This window comes from Phaenicophaeus curvirostris, chromosome 4 (genome assembly GCF_032191515.1).
Source record: "Phaenicophaeus curvirostris isolate KB17595 chromosome 4, BPBGC_Pcur_1.0, whole genome shotgun sequence".
Classification (NCBI taxonomy): Eukaryota; Metazoa; Chordata; class Aves; order Cuculiformes; family Cuculidae; genus Phaenicophaeus; species Phaenicophaeus curvirostris.
The window spans coordinates 50,980,023-51,000,241 of record NC_091395.1 but is presented as its reverse complement, the minus strand read 5'-3'; the positions used below and the strand labels follow the sequence as shown (position 1 = coordinate 51,000,241).

At 42.2% G+C, this 20,219-nt stretch overlaps 1 protein-coding gene across 4 annotated transcripts in view; it reads right to left on the bottom strand.

The window, feature by feature from the left end:
* The window catches only part of CORIN (corin, serine peptidase), a 128,497-nt gene extending 112,002 nt beyond the window's left edge, over positions 1 to 16,495 (bottom strand). For 3 of the 4 annotated variants that reach the window (XM_069856097.1, XM_069856099.1, XM_069856101.1), the window contains exons 1-2: positions 15,949 to 16,027; positions 852 to 996 (exon numbers count right to left, since the gene is read on the bottom strand). In XM_069856097.1, the coding sequence (XP_069712198.1) occupies positions 852 to 996; positions 15,949 to 16,023 (220 nt within the window). In that variant the 5' untranslated portion in view covers positions 16,024 to 16,027. Of the gene's footprint in view, positions 1 to 851; positions 997 to 15,948; positions 16,028 to 16,414 lie in introns of those variants that run through there. The other variant, XM_069856098.1, reaches the window with a different exon arrangement.
* Positions 16,496 to 20,219: the final 3,724 nt, after the last annotated feature.

Sequence of the window (20,219 nt, the reverse complement as noted above, 5' to 3'; positions counted from 1 at the left end):
TCTGAAGTACGAATATTCCCATGAACAACAACAAAAAAAAGAACTAAAAATCCCAGAAACTCTCAGCACTGAAAGCAGATTACCTTTTTACTTTTTTTTTTCTGAAAAAGTAATGCTTTCACCTAGCATTACTGTCTTTCTCATATTGTAATTGAAGCAATTTAATGATATGTCAGCTTCACCAAAGGTAACAAAGACCTTTTAATTTATTTTTTAAATAAGTTATTACCTTTTAATTCTGTAACAAACACAGAGTTAGTTAACAGACTAAGCCATTCTGAAATCTAATATACATGGAACAAGTTTCCGCAAAACATACTGGGGGTTCTGCGTTGATACATATTTCATATTTAGAATAAATTAACATATTTTTCCTTAGTTAAACAGTAATATTTTGTAGGCTATTTGGAAAGATTTGTGGCTATTTATAAATTAAGTTTCACTTGAAAATAAAAATCAGATTTGCACATCAATGTGTGACATAAAGGGATAAATATTCCATTCACTGACAGTGATCAGAAGTTCTAACATATGTATCTCTTTGTATTTGTAAAGTGACTGCTGAAAACCACCTACACATTCTCAAGGTACCGTCCTCCTCAAAAATCAACTTTGAAATAATCAAAAAAGGTTTCCTCTTCGGTACCTTCAATACGTTTCAAATAAGTAAATCTAATCATATATTTATGCCTCTGCAACAAACATTATTAAGTTAACAGGTAGATTAGTTTGTTAGGTAGGTGTGCTAGGATATATCTTTAATGTCCACAGTTATCTTAGCACTTGAGAATACAGTCTCAGTTTTAGTCTCGTTAATTCTAAATGTGTCAATTTACTCCACTAGCACTCACCTACAAAGGTAAGTAGGATCACCAACAAAAGGATAAGAGCACAGATGCATGGAATCAGTATTAGGAGCAAAAGTCGAAGGAACTTGGCAGAAGCGAGTTTCTGAGAGCAACCATCCCCCATATTATCCTCATCTGTTCCTAAGACCTGAAAAATAAGAGAGCACAGTTTTATCATTCTGGTGTAAAATAGTAACCAACTCCTGTTTTCAACAGCAGTCCTCTCCATTACACATAATAGCTATATGATTGAAATATAAGCTATAAATGGCTTTTAGATCCTTAATAAACAGTTGTATGTAAACCTTATTTTTGGAGGACACACTAGTGTAATCCATATAATTTAGTTTAGCTCACTTGATATCCACAGATTTCGCACTTCACTGAAATTTCTAAACATTTCTGATGAACTTGGATGAAGTTGGACAGGTATTTCATTTGAAAAATGTAAAATACATAATAAATTTAAGCAACAAGGCTAAATACAGCTTATCTTATAACTAAAAATAATTCATTACTAATTATTCAAGAGCTCCATGTTCTTAAGTTTCTTTTATTAGAAGAATCAAGCAACTGCTATAATCTTCATTTTCAGTGATGATAGAAGTGATAAGGACTGTTCCTCTTATTATGCACAACAATGCCGTCTCGTTGTTTAAGTACTTCACACATAACTTATTGCAGTGTTTCTATAGAGATTACAACAAATATTTTCTGTTCTGTAAATGGAATATGGCAAAATAGAGAAAGATTATTTTCTGAATTTAATTGAGTTTCAACGTGTACTTCAATTAAGTACAAAAGTTCAAACCTTTGCAAAAGCTTATACATGTATTTAATATACATATTTTTAAACATTAACTTCATTAAGTCTATTGTCTCATATACTGGAAAAATGCCGTACTTCAGAAACAAAAATCCAAATGACTATTTAACAGCAATATTGAAACTGTTGTTACGAAGTTAATACATCTTTATTCAAAATTGACTAAAATTAATTACAATTTTCCCTAGGAAATGGTGAAATCGGATGATAGGATTATTCATTCCAGACAATGTCTTCATAAAAGATGACTAAAAGTTCATTGTCTCTACCAGGAAGATCAATCACACTGAAGTTGCTCGTGGCAGGAGTATAAATGCATCTATTGCCGTGACAGCATCTCCCCAAAGAATCTTGGGAGACTGAAGTCTGCAACATATATACTACTAGTCTTACAAATGCCAGTTTGTGGGTTATCCCAGTGGTTTGCTCAGTTGTAAGTGCCTTTCTGAAAAGAACAGGTTACCAGACTGACGGGCACAAATGGAAGTTGAACTATTTCTTGAGGAATTGCTGCACAGAAACTGGATTTATACCTTCCCAACCTCACTGCCTGTTTTACTGCCTTGACTGAGAACATCATCAGCATAAGTGCAATTTACAGCATAGTTTTCCATCATTCTGCACTGTACAGACAGCAGAAATTATGAAAATCACATTTGTGAAGTTGTGATTCTTTTCAGATACTGCTAAGCATCATGTGTTACCTGGCCTCCTAGAGACCCATCCAGTGCAGTGTCCCATATGACTTTTTTTCCTGCTTTCACTGCTCAAAGACCAGGTAACATAGAAAATGCATACAGTACCGGTATGGTGTGTGGTGCTAGCAATATCTCTGTTGATAACCTTCTTCCTATTCCAATGATTCTGTCTCAACACCGTACTACAACTAGGCTTATCCGTCAAACAGTTGATGGTCAGCTTGAAGATGCTGGCATTATCTGAACATCTGAAACAGCCAATTCAGTGAGAATAATAAGAGTGGTAGCTCCATCTATTGAAAAGCTACAACCTGGGTGAATTGATGAGGTCTGGAATCTAATGATCACCATTTCCCACAACAGGAGAAATATAAACACCTAAATCCAAGAGTCATTCAGACATAGCTTGACTATGTAACTTTGTAACCACAGTCCATCCTTGCGTATATTTTCATATTAAAGTCTTCAAAGTCTGCCTAAAGTTTTGCTTCTGGTTATGCAGGAACACAGTAGCTTAGCAGCTTAGCAGCTACTTATAGCAGGCTTCCTTGAATTCCTTAACCTTGGTTTGCAAAGCCTGTATTAGGCCCCTTTGGGAAGTCTGAGCATTTATCTCCCTTTCCATGGGAAGGGCAAGAAGCAAAATTAGAAGCAAAATTCTTGAGGGCGGACTGAAAGAAACCATCCCTGAATGCTGGAGATTCTGGCATAAAATAGATCTAGCATAGCACTGGACGAAAACATATTCTCAATACTTGAAGAATCCTTCAAGTGCAAGTTTACTTCCTACCACTGTTGTTAGAAAACTCAACTCAAGAAAGACTTTTTTGAACCAAATACTATATGCACTGTAGGTAGGAAAAGTCAGTATTTGTTTTTTTAAGTCAAGAAGTCATTTTCTTTTAATACAATCAGGTTTTGTATTAAATAACAACATAGTCAGAATATGAGATGCTTAAAAACATTAGATGGCTTCTTCTGACAGCTAAAAAATTCTTTCCTTAATGAAATGCCATTAACCACTGCTTACCATTGCCATTCTTTCAATAATTACTGCAATAAAAGAAGTACACCAGGAAGTAATTCTGAGCTAATTTCACTGCAGATTTTTAGAAAATCCTAGGCTTATCTAGAACTGCTGGATCAGACTGCTCACAGTTGATTTTCCAAAAGAGTCGATTTTCCACAGAGGCAGAAGATGGAGAAAAAAATACAATCCTATCTGACTATAGAAAGACTAAAAATTCATTGCACCAAAATTCACAGCTTATCTTATGCAAGATGTGGGAATGATTTGATCTTAAGTGTGTCATCTCAATAATATGCCTGTCACATTAAAACACAGAAATGTAAGACTATGTTAAGGTTTATGGGTGAAAAGCCTATGATAGCATGAAATTTTCCTTTTAGACACAAGATTTATCTAAGTTGCCAGTCTGTAAAACAGCCTGAATCACAGTATAAGCACTTGACAAAAATATCTCCTGCTGTTGTCACCACAAACCTAACAGATGCTCTTCTAATGAAGACATATCATTAAGACTAACAGTCTACTGTCAGTATCTTCTGTGCATGATAGGTCTCTACAAAGAAATGTAGAAGACAGCTGCTGGATCAGAAGCATCAAAATGTATTGAGCAAGCTGTACACCAAAACACCATGTAGTGAGTGTTTCTGCTGGAAAGAAGCAGAAAGAAAATCAAGTATCATCACGAAATGCAGAGATTGCCATTAGGGGGCAGTAAACAAGTGGTCCTGTAGAACTCATGTCGTTAAGGAATCTGCTACCCAGCCAAGCAATAGTTCATATACAGAAAATATGGCCCTAAAGCTCTAAATATTAGATTCACATGACTGTATCAGCCATTACAGCTTTCCTTTCCCTGTAAGGGAAGATAGTTCCCAGTTCTCATGGCTACAGAGCAAAACCAGAACATACGAGTGTCAGTGTTTAAACACACAACAGCACGTATAAAGAAATTTAAACATACTCATACTTGCAACCTCTATTGACTGATTCACAATATTCAGATGCTAGGAGTGAGTAACAGAAACTGCAAAAGTTCAACAATTTTTATCAGTTCTCTCCTGTTCACTTGAACAGCAATTTGACTATCAACACATCTAACATCATGCTTTAATAGTCACTGTAAAAAGAAGAAAACGTAAGAGAAATCCTCTGAAGATATAGTCTAAGTCACATGCTAAAAGCAGGAACAGGCAAAAAGTCACTGGAAACAAGGTTTTGCAAAATCTTTCATTTTCAGTGTTACAGGAATCAGAACCAAACTGAAATGGACCAACTGAAGAATCAATGTGAAGACAGCATATGGAATTGGATAGTAAGCAACTTTTATTTCCAAATACTAGTAATACTTGAATTCCAGTGTACACAATTTTCAGAACAAACGTACTACCACTATTCTGAAAAGAGATAGTGGAATTTAGAGAAAAAAAAATTCACACGACAAGGTAGCGAACATGAGAAGCATGTTACTATCACATCAATTGTTTGCACAATTAAATGCACTAGTTTTTCAGATCGTTCACGGCAATCTGTAACGTCTCCCAGCAAATTCCATATCCTCAAACAAATTACAAATTGCTGACATAATTCATTCAAAGTTCACTTTGATAACCTTTCCCATCCAGGAGAGAAAATACTCTGATTTACTCCTATTTTAACTATAGGAGTAAATAAACATATTGAGCTATCATACCAATCTGGAATACACAGGATCCCAATAAGGGAGATGTCACATAAAGCTGAGCCTATTTTTACAAAAGAAATATTTGCTTGGTGCTAGAATGCCATATCTGATTCTTTTTGCTGAAGCAGAAACCTTAATACATTTAATCTTCCTGACTTACATTATTGCTTAAAGTAAGTAGAGTATAACTATGTCATTGATGTTTCTTCTGTGTACAGAAGACACAATCTGTAAAGTAAGATGACTTTTTGCCTTTCATACTATCATACAGACCCATTGGCCACTTCTCTTCAGGTGACCTTCCAAGCTATTACTAATCCAGCATGAGACAGAGCATAGTGAAAATCCAAACCACACACCACCAAAAGTCACCAATTTGGACAAATCAATGTTTATGTGGTTTTTCTTCTTGCATTTCTAACACACAGATTTGGGGTTCTTAACTCCTGACAAACAATTTCAGCAGTTTTGTAAGTCACTGAGACAACTCTTAAACTGAGAGATTGTGGAGAAGAGACAAGGTGACATTCAGGTATGTATCAACTAGCTCTGTGACGACACAGTGCTGATACTGCTCCAGCTTCAATTTGAGATAGAGTGAGCTCTAAGTTTGCTGAGACAAGATCCTAGCACAACTATGGTGTGCCAGTTATCTGTATGTTTCAAACCCTGCGCTGCTGCCTGCCAAGCTAGATCTCCTCTGGAGTTTGCCTACAATGCTGAGCAAACAGCTTGGCTGCAGGCCCCTCGGACATAACCCACCCTCACTTTGAACTTTCTAGCTGAGGTATGACCAGTATTAGAGCCATCAACACACTGAGTCCCGAATCTGTTTTTATCTGGGATGACAGATGAATGCCCTGCTGCCAGTAGTGTTACCAGACAAGTAAATTACTATCTTACAGCATATGTTCAGTTTAAGAGAGCTAGCTCCTGGTGCAACATCTCTTCCATAATTCATTCTTCCTTTTCTGAAGACTTTGAGAGAGGTGGAAATAAGTTGGTCACCCACACAAAACCACTACGGCCAGGAGATTTAGAGCTCTTAGGAGTTCATTCTCTTTTCATCTAGTTCTTTTGGGCAAGGCTCCAGTGTTTTATCTTGACAATGTAGTGGGTTATAAAGGAACTTTGAAAAGTATCTATTTGATACTGAAATCAATCTAAATAGGGTAGTGATTAGTCTCCCTGAGAAGATTTGATTTAGAAATCAGAACATTATTCAGAAGCAGACTATTAACCATTACAGATAACATATGCTTGATATCTCACAGGAAGGGGCAGAAGGGAAAATAAAGGATTTTCTTGAATTCCATGTCTCTGTTATGATACCAATAACTGATCTCAACTCCTTTAAAAAGAGAATTAGACAAATCGTTTAGCCATCATATAGGGTCAATACTGATAGCTCTTCAAAAGTTGAATTAGAAAAGAGCTGAAACCTTCAGGATATTAGTAGCAGGGAACAGTAGTATCAGCATGGGCAGGGACACATCCTACTAGATCAGGTTTGATGGGGGCTTGGGCAGCCTGATCTAGTGGGACGTGTCCCTGCCCATAGCAAGGGGGTTGGAGTTAGATGAACTTTAAGGTCCCTTCCAACCCAAACTATTCTATAATTCTATGAGTCTTTAAAAGAAATATGCTTCAATCTCTTCTTTTTCAGAAGAAGAGCTGCTGAATATTGATTCCACTTTGCCATAAATGTTAATTGTTAACATTCTTACTTATATATTGTACATATTTACAATTATTTATAATTTCACTGATGCAAACCTACAATTACAACAATGGATGCTTCCCATATCGACAATGGAATTCTGTTGACTTTTTAAGAACATTCAGATCAAGAAATAGTTCAGCTGATGGCAAGCTTACTGCAATTCTAAGCTCTCTCATCGTTATTACTAACAGCTGGTGGCAAAGATATGTGATGTTGCCATGCACCATAAGCTGTGCAAGATTTAGTAAACATATGGAAGACATCAAAGATTTTACAAAAACTGAAGTGTCTATGGAAGACATTAATTTTAAGAACGAGACTATGGTTAGCATTATCTGGTACTTCTCAATAGCAGAACATGAAAATTCTTTCAGTCTACCTCAGCACACAGTCAGAATGTGTTGTAGGAAAATTAAACTTTAATTAATGCAGAATTTATGCTTTGGGGGTTATTAGTTTTCTTTAAGTTTCCAGGGCTCGCAAAGTTACTCATGAAAATCTCAACAGTGCGATGCTGTATTTCTGGACACACCCAGAGACGACGCTAATGCTGCCCTGCATACCCAGTTGTTCACTGCATTGAGGTTTGCTAAGCACATAGAGTAGAGATGTTAAGTCTCTTCCTATACGTTGCTGAGAATCACAATTCAACAGGCTGGAGAGTAACACAGTACTTGCTCCAGGTTCCTGCTTTGCTGGGAATTCAATAAGCATATGCCTGCACAGAGCCATTAGCATTAGAAAGCAAAATTGGAAACCCTAAAAAAAAACCCAAAAAGAAACCCAGTGGCCTGGTTTTTTTACAATACGAAGATTTTGAAAAAAAAAAAAACATTTTGAGGGAGTGGAGGAATACAGTTAGAGAAAAACCACCTCTTAAAAGCAGCTTTCAAGCTTGGAAAACAAAAAGGGACAAAAAGAAATCCTGCCTGCCCTCTGGCTGCCATTCAGTCTATCAATCGCCACTTGCACAGAAAGCCCATAAGAAGCCCCACACCACACAAGGCAACTAGATCTCATAACTGGACATACTTTTTTTTTTCCTATCAATGACTTATCAGTAGGCTTAGTCTGCTGAACTTGAAGGTAATCACTACATCATACATGTGCTGTGTTCATTGCTGATTATACAAGTACTTAACCCATGTAAAATTAGAAGCTTTCAATTACATGAATTGGACACTAAACTGGAACGCAAGCTAAACAAACTGCAGGAATCTTCTTAGAAACATTTGTCTCCTTATGTTTCATGCATTTCTTATTCATTTTTCTCTAAAATGTATAGAGTATTCTTACACTACCAACATCTGCCTAGTAGAAATTAAATTTTGGATGTGAATATGTAATGTTAACTTGACATTACTATTTCTCAATTGTGAATAAAAAGATTATAAACTTTGGACTAAGGATAAGAGCAGCAGCATTAATCAAAGGAAAGGACATGGTTTAGAGTCAAAGCAAAGCTTCATCTGTTTAGAATAGCTGGATATTTATTTTCCTCTTCCCAAAGATGAAAACATACACAATATCTCACAGGTCGACAAGCAAGTACTTACAAAATTTAGAGATGATTTGTTTATATTTCAGTAAGATAACACTGTTCAGAAACACATAATCTTTGAACATTTTGCTTCAGTAGAAGAAAATAAAAATGGAGAAGAATTTTTTTTTTAAACTACCAGGACATTTTGACGTAAATAAATGAAGAGGCAACTAGAGATTTACCCTATTCATTACTGTCAAAGTTATGAAACAATGAGCTGATACAAAATACTCAAGACTGAGTGGGTGAACAAGGCACTTACATTGGTGTACATGCTTGACTATGATTTTGATATAGTATCAAAGGTTTATGGATCACATAAGGATGTGTAGGATAAAAACTTCCATCTAAGTCACTGAAACAATAACAATCTGGTGAATTATATTGTCAAATAAGGAAAATCCTATTGTACTTATGGCTAGGAGTATTCATCTTAATTGTCCTCCCTAGAACAGATGCCATCTTTCCTCCCATTCACATTTTCTTTGGAAATCTTCAAGACTCACATAATAATCCTGTCTATGATGAGGAAAAAGTAAATGGGAACCATCTAGGCTCTCAGCCCCTTCAGACTCTTATCAACAGTATTCCATATACTCTGACTTTACAGGGAAAATGAGAATTTTTAATAACTTCTAAACACACTCAGTCATCATTTCAGTCTTCCTTTCCAGCCTTGTCTACAGGCACTACAAATTATTCAAACTTACACCTTTAAAATGACTGAGCAGGGACAAACCCAAGCTTTAAAAAGGCGCTTATTCTTTCATATTGCTTCAGACATATTCATCATTCAGACAATATTCATACGTGCTCAGAACTAGTATCTTTCAAACAATAAGCTGTCTCTCAGCAATATCTGTCATTTAGCATTGTGTGATGGTAAAAATGCACAGGCTATTAAGGCAAGGTTGGTTCAGCTGTCCGTGTTTCTTCCCGAAGACATGAAAATGCAGGAGGCTGGGGAAGCCTGACAACTGTAGCATGTTCTGCTTCTATAATCTCCAGGTCCCACTGGTTCTGAGACAACTTCAACATAGGCAAAATAATTCACCCAGCAAAAGATTTGACATCGGAAGCAGGAGCAATGGAAGAAATCTCCGTGTCACATCACCAGCCCATGGAAGTCCAGAGCAGACAGAACTGTAGACTGCATATATAGGCTGCACTATCACATGAATGCAGAGCTGCAGGTCTGGCAGACCTGGGATGGAAAAGTCCTCAATGCTACCAGTGGTTTTATTTCCAAGAACATGCCCTGACTGCTTTCGGCAATCTAATGAGATGAACAATGCAATGAGCACGTAAGTGATTTCTTACTGTTTCATTCAGAGGAAGCAAGTGGAAAAAATGAGTGTCTCTTTTCCCAGAGAATGCTTCCTGAGTCTGAGACACTTTCAAGTAATTTCCAGTAACATCGGATTGACAGTATTGGCTGCTTTGAAACTAAGAGCTATTAGAGGTGGCAGGCAATGGCAATTGCCCTGGGCAATTTTTGTTAAATCACTGTTAAGTTAAATCTCTCTGGTATCAAGCAGATCAGACATGAAAGATGCTAGCACTTTAGTTTTTACAACACTGGGTTCTGTTTATGGCAGAACAGCGTTACAGGTTTGAGGAAGAGAAGAAGGGAAAGACAGGCTTTGACAATCAGTGACCAGCCAGTCCCAAAGCACAAGCACCATCCACTGAGCACTGATCTTGAACTCTCTCTGAGCTATGGATTGGAATTGATGCTGTCTGATGCAGTCCCAGAGAAGGAAACTCCTGTCTACCTTCACTCCCTTTCCCCTAAGGATGGGCTGAAGATGACTTAAATGTTTAATACAGAAAATGCTTCTTTTGCAAGAAAAAGCGAGTCTTGGAATTCAGGAAGAGCAGTAGCATACAGGAGCACCTGCAATGATGCAACCTGGCAGTGTTCTTTCCCACAGGTTTACAGTCACTGTCCCCCATGAATCATTCTATGAAAAAAAGTTTTTCAAATTGGCTCAATTTCTGTCCCCTCTCGGAAAAAAAAAAAAAAATTATTAATTTAGCACATACACAAAAGTTGGGGTTCCACAGACTGCATATTGTTGAGGAAAACGCACTTTGTAGCAATTATAAACTTCACCATTCCAAAGCAGCTCCAGCAGTATCTGATTTTCAGCCTCTTCTCACTTCCTATAGGGCAATATACTAAGAACCACCTTATCCTGGTAACAACACTAAGAGAGCATTATAAACTGTGTGGCACCCAAAGAAGCAGGTGCTGTAGGGGTTCCACTCTAATGACAGATAGTGAAAAAGAACTGAAGGACAGCTGGATTAATTTAATCCCTTAATGGTTAGGGGATCGAGGGACAGGAGAGCAGACAAACATGGAGCCATGGAGGTAACACTGCCCACTTTGGTCAGCTATGAGCAAACATGTTTTCCCAAGTTGATGCTATGATGAGGTGGCCCCCACTTCTAAATAATTCTGCTCCAGTGACATAGACAGTACAGCCCAGTACGTGGACAACTGTACTGGGAGTAGTTGGCAAGCTGCTGGTAGGGAGCGGGGACTACAGGGGTGACATCTATGTGAGGAGACCAGGGCTGTCCCATGCTGGACATCAGCCAAGTAGGTGGTGCCTCTCTGAAAACATATTAAAGAAAGGGGGAAAAACAACCAACCAACCCCAAACATGAAAAAAATGGAAAAAGAGTGAGAAACAGACAGGACTGTGTCCCATGGAGGATCCACACCAGGGCACAGTAAGAGATAGAATGAAGGAGCAGCAGAAAAGAACAGTTCTCCCCTGCGCCACCTGCTGCTTCACTGAAGGGACCAAGTGTCACCTGCAGCAATAAGAGGGATGGGGGTAGGAGGAGTCTGGAGTGAAGCTGACACTGGGAAGCGGGGAGGAGATGTCTTTCCCCCCAAGTGTTTTAATGTTTGCTCCTTTTTTTGTTGTTTTTGTTACACAATACCTGAATCAGCAATTAAATATTTATATTAATCACTAATAAACTCATTTCCTCAAGTCGAGTCTGCTTTGCTCGCAGCAGTAATGGTAAGTGATCTCCCAGCCTTCATCTTGACCCACAAACTTTCTCACTCTTGTTCTTCCTATTTTCTCCCTGGTCCTACAAGATGGAAGGTGGATGAGCTGCGAGCCAAGGCCACCCCACCACTGCACCCAGTGCAGGCTGCGCTCCGTGGGCACCGAGGACCAAGAGCTGCCAACATGGATCCACCAGAAGAAGGGGAACGGCAGCAATCAGTCAAGACTTTCTGGTATCTATTGCTGGTTTTAACCCCTAGATATTAAGATTTTGCAGGCAAAGTTACCAGAAATAACAGCATATGCATGCACAGAATCACAGAATCATCGAATAGTTTGGGTTGGAAGGGACCATAAAGATCATCCAGTTCCAACCCCCCTGCCATGAGCAGGGACACCTCCCACTAGATCAGGCTGCCCAAGGCCCAATCCAACCTGGCCTTGAACACCTCCAGGGATGGGGCAGCCACAGCTTCCCTGGGAAACCTGTGCCAGTGCCTCACCACCCTCATGGTGAAGAAATTCCTCCTTACGTCTAGTCTAAATCTGCCCCTCTCCAGTTTATCCCCACTGCCCCTAGTCCTATCACTGCATGCCCTTGTAAACAGTCCCTCCCCAGCTTTCTTGTAGTCCCTCTTCTGATACTGGAATGTCACTATAAGGTCTCTTCAGAACCTTCTCTTCTCCAGGCTGAACAAGCCCAACTCACATGGGAGGTACTCCCGCCCTCTGATCATCCTTGTAGTCCTCCTCTGGACCCACTCCAACAGCTCCACATCCTTCTTATGTTGGGGATTCCAGAACTGGACACAATACTCCAGATGAGGTTTCACAAGAGAGGAATAGAGGGGCAGAATCACCTCCCTTGACCTGCTGGCCACGCTTCTTTTGATGCAGTCTGGGGTTTGGCTTGCCTTGTAGGATTCGAGTGCACATTGCTGGCTCATGTCAAGCTTCTCATCGATTAGCACTCCAAAGTCCTTCTCTGCAGGGCTGCTCTCAATCATTTCATCCCTCATTGTGTATAAAAACCATAGATTGCCCCGACCCAGGTGTGGGACCTTGCACTGGGCCTTGTTGAACCTCAGGAGGGTCTCACAGCTCCACTTCTCCAGCCTGTCCAGGTCCTTTTGGATGACATCCCGTCCTTTCTGTGTGGCAACTGCACCACTCAGCTTGGTGTCACCTGCAAACTTGCTGAGGGTGCACTCAATCCTGGTGTCGGTATCATTGATGAAGATAAATAATTATTGATTAACATAACAAATTACAAGCATCACTTTAAATTGCAGTAGCTTGAAACCACAGCTGAGAATCTGTCCTTGCAGGGAGCAGCCTTCTGCGCAAGGGAGGCGCAGGATGGAATCTAATCTGGGCCCCAGAGGTAGTGAGATTCTTATCTCTTTTGCAAACAGCGTGTGTGATCGTTGCCTTTTTATTATTTTTACATTTAAATTATTAAACCTTTATCCTTCTTTCTTTCGTGTTTGCTGAGGAGAAAGACAAGCAGAAATTAAAAACACCGCTTGGACAGGAACCGTCTGTTCCACAGCAGAAATCAATTACGCTTCCATCTGACAGGTGAAAAAAAAAAAAAAGGAAGGAAAGAATTGAGAATGGGGGTGTGAGAAGCGGCACCGCTTTGGGTGTCGAGGCAGCCGCTCTCTCGGCAGCGGGGGGTCACTGGGCAGGGGATGGGGATCATGGACCCGCTGTGCCGGGGAATCTGACGGGTCCACCCAGCAGGAGTTATTTATAGCAGAGCAGGGGCAGAGTGAAGGGACGTGCCTGACGCCCACCAGGCATGGCCCAGGCACAATCCCTTCCCTCTTTTTCTGCTCTTTCTCCTTATGCAGCCTCTTAGGAACTCAGCACCCAGCTCACACATGTGTTAACTACCCCCCACTACAGGTCCCAGCCCGTGGAGGGGACTGTTGCGCCCTGGCACACAGGCTGAAGCTCAGGACAGCCCCAGATGAAACCACACACCCTCACAGGACAAAAACTGACTGCAGAGGGTCACTGGGAATTAAAAATACAGCCTGCCATCCATGACACCTCTTTCTTTTGGGGAGGGAAAGAAACGGACAGTATAGAAAAACAGGTATTTCAAACTGCCATCAGACTGGCCCCATCAAGCCCCGCTGCTTAGCTGTTTCATCGTGAAGGCATTTGAAAATCAGGAAGCGTCCGGCTGTCACATTTGGACTGGGGCATGTGCAAGCCTAGAACTGCCCTGCTGCAAGTGGCCTGACACCCGCCCCTGCCAAACCCTGGCTGGCGTTCACAAACAAGTCATTGATCCGGTCCTATAAGCACTTGCTGAGGATACCCGACACGCTGACAGGATCTGACTCTTCCCGTGCAATGTAACGGTTACCATCGTCTTTTAAAGCCTGACCACACCAGGAGATAGCGCCACAGTGTTTAACTGCCTCACAGCTGAAGGCAGATGACCTGGTATCCACAGCCTCCTGATGCAGATGGGGTCAAAGCCACAGCTCTCATCTCTTAAGGAAGTGCCTGTCGTGCTCATGTTGTGCCTGTTGTATTGCAGTGACCTGAATCTGCTGGGCTTCAGCGTGGCAAAGACTCACAGAGCCCAAACAGCCACTCGGCCACCCCGATGGAAGCACCGTCTTCCCACTTGTGTACAATGGGCTTATTTAGAGTTCAGCATGTGCTGATTAACACAGCTGAGTAGTTGAGCAGTAAGAGCTGGAGCCACTGTTGTTTCTTCGCCGGGTGTAACCATGCTGACAGTCCCTTGCCAATTCCACCTTCTCTTGGAAGGACCGTTCCCTTCCTGGTAAATGAGATTTCTGTCTGGACGCTTATCCATCTCAGCCTCTGCACACACTCCTCATGCAAGTAATGACAATAAAATATGTGTCTGGCAATACATGGACTTGGTGCAATAGCAGGACAGAAAAGTTCCTCAAGGGAGCAGAATGCTAAGACCTAAACATGTATATCAGCTTAGCAAAACAAAATGAAAAAAAATAAGATCCCACATTCAAAAAACCCTGCATTTTTAAATAATTACTGGCACTGGTAACAGTCCTGGCTTTCATTTGTATCTGCAGATATCATCTACTACAAAATTAACAGCTGAACAGTAACACAGAAATATTAAATTGTTCTTGTGTGCATCGCACATTTTATAGAACATCTCCAGTCATGACACATTTCAATCCATCTTATACTCCTGGCTCACCGCACACTCAAGGTATATGGTTGAGCACCAGCAAAGATTTCTGGAGAGGAAGGAAATGCCTTCTTCAGTATTCTACAATCCAAACTCCAAAAGACTGAGGAAAAATTACATTTTGTCCTGGTGGCCTCATCAGACACTAAAAAAGCACAAGTAGATTCCTCTCATCTGGACAAAGGAGCTGTGCTGCCTGGCTTACGGCCCCACAATCCTTCTCAGGAAAATGAATACTGGTGGCTTTCTTAAAAATGCAAGCCGAGTGGTGATGACATGTGAGGCTGAAGGGCAGAAAAGCCGGCTGTGGGGCTGCCCCATAAATGGCTGATGGAGAAGGGGATAAAAGTCATGAGCATTTCCTTCCCAAAGGAGGTCTGGACATTGTTTGGGATTCCCCTGTACCCCGGAGGTGCCTCCAGTTTCCTACAGAACCCTGGTGTCCAAGACACTCAGGAGATGTCACCAGCTTTTACAGAGACACAGAAGCAGAGCGGTTCTATAATTCCTTGTAACATCCCCTTATATTTGTTTGGATTGCCTCAGGGATACGCTAATTCAATGCTGTCTGTGTCACAGTACCTGAGAAGACTTAACAGAGATCTCTAGCTGAGGCGTCCATACAGAAACAAGACTGAAGAATTACAACTTCTTCCTGCTGACTGGTCCATCTTTTAGGAACACAGAAAGGGTGAAAGTGGCCATATGGAAAAATCCATTCCCATACTTTTATTGCTGAAAGCTAAACCTTCCCGAGAGGCCCTGTGAATGCATGAAAAACTCTAGATACTCGATTTCTCTCAGCTTTCACCAACTCAGCCAGACTGCTCATAATTTAAACTAGGGGGTTAATTAAGTAATCATCTGCCATCTAAAGAAGAGTGGCCAGCAGGTTGAGGGAGGTGATTCTGCCCTTCTATTCCTCTCTTGTGAGACCTCACCAGGAGCATTGTGCCCGGTTTGGGAATCCCCAACATCAGAAGATGGAGCTGTTGGAACGGGTCCAGAGGAGGCTATAAAGATGCTCAGAGGGCTGGAGCACCCAGGACAGGCTGAGAGAGCTGGGGTTGTTCAGCCTGGAGGAGAGAAGGCTGACATTGAGGTTAAACTCCCTGTTGCCACCAGGCTCGGCTCCTCTCCGAGTGGCTCTCGCATGCGGGGCAGCCGGTAGCGGGGCTCCCCAAGATGCTCGACGGCGCCTTCGCGCCGTCGAGCATCTTGGGGAGCCCCGCTACCGGCTGCCCCGCATGCGGGAGCCCTCCGGGACGGCTCCAGCTACCCACGGATCGCGGCGCTCGGAGCGGGACCCCCCGAGCATCCCCCATCCCTGCATCCCGGTCCCCCCTCGCTCTCGCTTACCCGGCCAGCAGTAAGGACCTGGCGGTAGCGCTCCTCCTCGGCGGGCAGGGCAGGGAACTGTTGCACGGAGAGCATCCTCCGGCTGCGGCTGAGCCCGCTCCGCTCTTCTTCCCAGCCCTCCTCTCCCCCCCTCGGTCCCTGCGCTTGCGGGATGGGGAGGGGGGGCTCTGCATTTTGTCCGCTCATCAGACACCGCCCCCCCCCCCTCCCTTCCAACTCCACCTTCTCCACCCAATAATAATAAAGCCGCCACATCCCCACACCCCTTTTTGCACGCCAGTTTCTACCTCGCGGGGACGAGCTGAGGGACGCCCCGCTTGCTCATTTCGCCCTTAGAGCCGCGACCCGGTGCGGGGTGGTGGGGGACGCGGCTTCGCCCCCCACCCTGCGAGAAAAGGACGCCTCGTCGGGGCTCAGGTGGCCAGGCGAACCGGAGCTCGGGGCAGGGACCCCTCGCACCCCTTACCTGGGCTCGCTGGGGCTCGGGCGAGGCGCCGGGGCTGAAGCGATGCGGAGTCGCTCCGCAGCGCGGACCCATGGGCGCCCCCCGAGCTCCCCCGGGTCCGTCCCCTCGCGGTTCCTTCGCACGCTCTCCGCTCGGCGTTGCGCTCCTGCGGCTTTCGTTCCACCCCGGGGAGAGGAACTTTGCAGCCTACGGGGACCGCAGCGCTTTCCCCAGCCGATCCTCCTTATCTCTCAAAAAGAAGCCTCCGAGCGGGCCCGGGCGCTGCCGCCGGCTCAGCAGAAGCGGAGGAGAAGGGGGCTCGGTGGGGAGGGAACTCCCGGGGCCGCGTTTCTCCAGCTGCTCTCCCGCAGCCGGGACCGACCCCAGCGCCCCGAGAGCCGGGGGATGGAGGGCTGATCGCTGTAAAGCTCTCGAAGCAAAGAAAGCTCTCATGCCAAGAGACAAGCGGCGCCTGAAGCTGCAAGTGAGAGCGCAAACGCCCCACCCCCATGAGACATCGGCTTTTAAGCCTCGCATTTTGATGCGTCGGCCCCTGTTCTCTTTACCTGCGTCCAGAAAAACCGAAGCTGGCTGAAGGCCGGGTCTGTGTACATAACGATGCTCACAAGTGCCGTCCAGGAATGATAAAGCCAACAGCACAAAAACGCGGTTCATGGGCAGGAGCGGGTGTTACCAGCAGTTCTGAGCCCTTCCAGAAGCCACAGGTAGCTGTCACCGGCACCACGACCGGGTTCCGAGACTTTTGTAGAATAGAAAGGCTTCTACTTTTTACTGTTCATGTTTTACAGCTTCTCGAATGCTGTCCAAGTGCGAGTCAGAAAACGCCCCAGAACTACGTACAACCCTCTCAACACGAACGTTGCTTCTCACTGGGAACCCAGCCTGTGTGTCAGCAAGGATGACTGCTCTCACACACCGTTTCTGTATGTCTGAATCATAGAATCACCAGGTTGGAAGGGACCCACCGGATCATCAAGTCCAACCATAATCAAACACTTCTTGCTAGGTTTTTTTCCCAGATATCTTTGTTTCCATACCTTTGGTGTGGCGTTCAGACACAAGGCGTTCATCTGGCTTTGTGAGCACTTGCCAAGGATACCTGACACAGCGACGGGATTCAACTCTTCCCACATGATGGCTACCTCTACATTGTCTTTTAAAACCTGCCTCTTTTTGTTTGTGTGCAAATTTCATGGGGCAGGGCACTGTCCCTCTGGAGTGCCACTAATCACAAATCATGTGAATTCAATTCTGCATTTTGTTTTTTACCCAGCTAAACAAAGTCCTCTTTAGTGGAAAGCAGTGGTTTTGTTTTGAAAACAACCGTACGAATTATAGGAAAAGCATGGAAAGCGAGAGGATTTATGCAAAAAAACTTCAAATTACCTAATCTAAAACAACAAATATTTCATGCTGCAATGCTGATAAAAAGAGGAATCAAACCATGATTCCTTGCTTATTACATATTTTACAGAGATTAGTTAGCACTGTCAAAAACTACACTAAGAACAAACGAAAAATCTAAGAGGTGCAATATGTTGCTTGGACTGCAAAGCCCACTTAGCCTTGGACAGAGGATGTCTCTTCAGCAGAACTGCTGTGAATTCCAAACACCAAATCAATTCCAACTCCTCATCTCATACTAATTTTCTCAAGTAGGAAGCCATTCCAATTGCAGTGCCACAACTGCAAGATTTAGCCACAGTGTTCCACACACAGAGAAAGCCTAAGCCAATTCTGATTCTGTTATTTTTATGGAAATCTGCACAAGAAACAATTATTTAGATTAAATAATGCTTGGTTGAATTAAACCACAGTTCCCTCAGAGTATGGCTTATTTCTAGACAGCTGCCATTTAGCCTGCCCTATTACTGACTTTAATATATCACGGAGCTCACATCGATGCACTCTCCACGCCAGGAACTTGTTTTCTGGTAGCATAGCAGATAAACATTTTAATGCAGAGTCCAAATAATTCATTAGCATGTAACCATTAGTGGAAAGAAGCAAGCATGTCTCATTATAACTAATTTGACTTAATTTGATTTTTCTCTCATTTTTACCTTGTGTTTCCCTTCCTAGTAAATACAGACCACTGCAGTATTATATAATCCTTTAGAGAGGTTGATTGATTTAATTGAACTAGAAGGGCAGACATGAACACAAATTTATATTCATGAAGGAAGGAAAAGGAGCAACTTAAATGCCTACAGATAACAGGTAATAGAATGAAATCAAAACAGAAGAGAGATACCCGAACTAAATAAAACCGTGGACAGGTTTACCCATGCTTGCTGTGCTCAAAAGCTCACGCAAGAGAGCGGCTGCCACATACATCAAACTTCCACTGCTTGGCACAGGAACATCCTTCAGACCAAGCATCTCTGTGCCCTAACTCCACAGCACATGAGTTCATCACTCCTAGAAAAACTGGCACATAGCAAAAACACTTTGGAGCCAGAATTATCAGGATTATAAACTCAGATCTCAGTGATTTAAACCCACAATCAAGCATAGAAGCTTTTAGGAAGAAATTTTGGTGCTAACTGCATAGTAACATTTCCTTCTCTAGTAGTTAAGGTCAGGACAAACGTTTAATAAATCAGCTGTATTTCCCCAATTGAGGCAAAAAAGTAGAAATCGTCCGCCATTCCCAACTGTTTCATCCTATTTCCCCAACCCATTCTAACAATTTTGTCAGCGCAGTAACATGAAGGAACATGATTACATAATTCCAGCATTAATCGGAGCAGTAAGAGCTATCTCTACCAGAGAAGGTAACAAGAAGCACATCTAAAACTTCTGCTGCAGCGTGTCAGTTACCGTTACCAAGGAGAAGTCTGCTGCTCTACAACAGTCCCTGAGAACAAACAATTTTTCAAGTTGTTTTTGATGCATTTATTACCTGACATGGTTTTTACATTAAATTAACAGACACAATGGCTTTGCTATTGTTATACAGAACAAACTTTTCCAAGGAGCTTCCAATCTAAAATATATTGACAGCCTGTAAGTATCTTAGTTCAGTGAAAAGACAAACGCTCACCAGAATGCATTCAGAATTGGGAAAAGCCTCCTCAAGTTCTTTCATTTTACACTTTACACATCTTCTGCATGCCAAGTATCCTCATGATCAGGCTCATCTCTCTATATATAATTTCCCTTAAACAGAAGGTCAGATTATATAATTTGTTTTTATGTATACTCATCAATATTGTTTTTAAAATAAACATCATTCAAAACATTTGCTCGTTACATTATCTGACAGTACTTTACATTTAAAATGCTAAAAGGCCCCTACCTTCAGTTCAAGATTTCCTTTCTAGAATTACCATCTTTCATGTATACTAACAGGTGATTTTTATCTAGACCTTTTGCATCAAAGTATGTCATGCTTGCCACATGCAGCTCCAGCCAAAAAAAAGGCAAAAAATTAACTGTTAAAATAGTTTTTAAAACCAAACAGAAACCAGTGATTTGTTAATTCATGGATCGCTCAAACCCCCACACTTTTTTATGCCAAGAAATAAATATCTGATTCAGTAGGCAGACCAACAGACAGCAAATGACTCAGATGGTTGGATAAGATGTACAGGACCATTTTAAATAAAATTTCCAAAATAGGTATGTCTCGCATATGCGAGGTTCAGGAGATACAAATCCCTTAAGAAAGGGAATAGGCCTACACACACACATTTGTATGAATGCAATGTATTTTTGAAGATTGGTGCGCTTTCTTAGTATAATAAAGATGATCAATGAAAAGCAAGTCTCTTCCCCTCCAGTACTGCACACATGCTGCAAA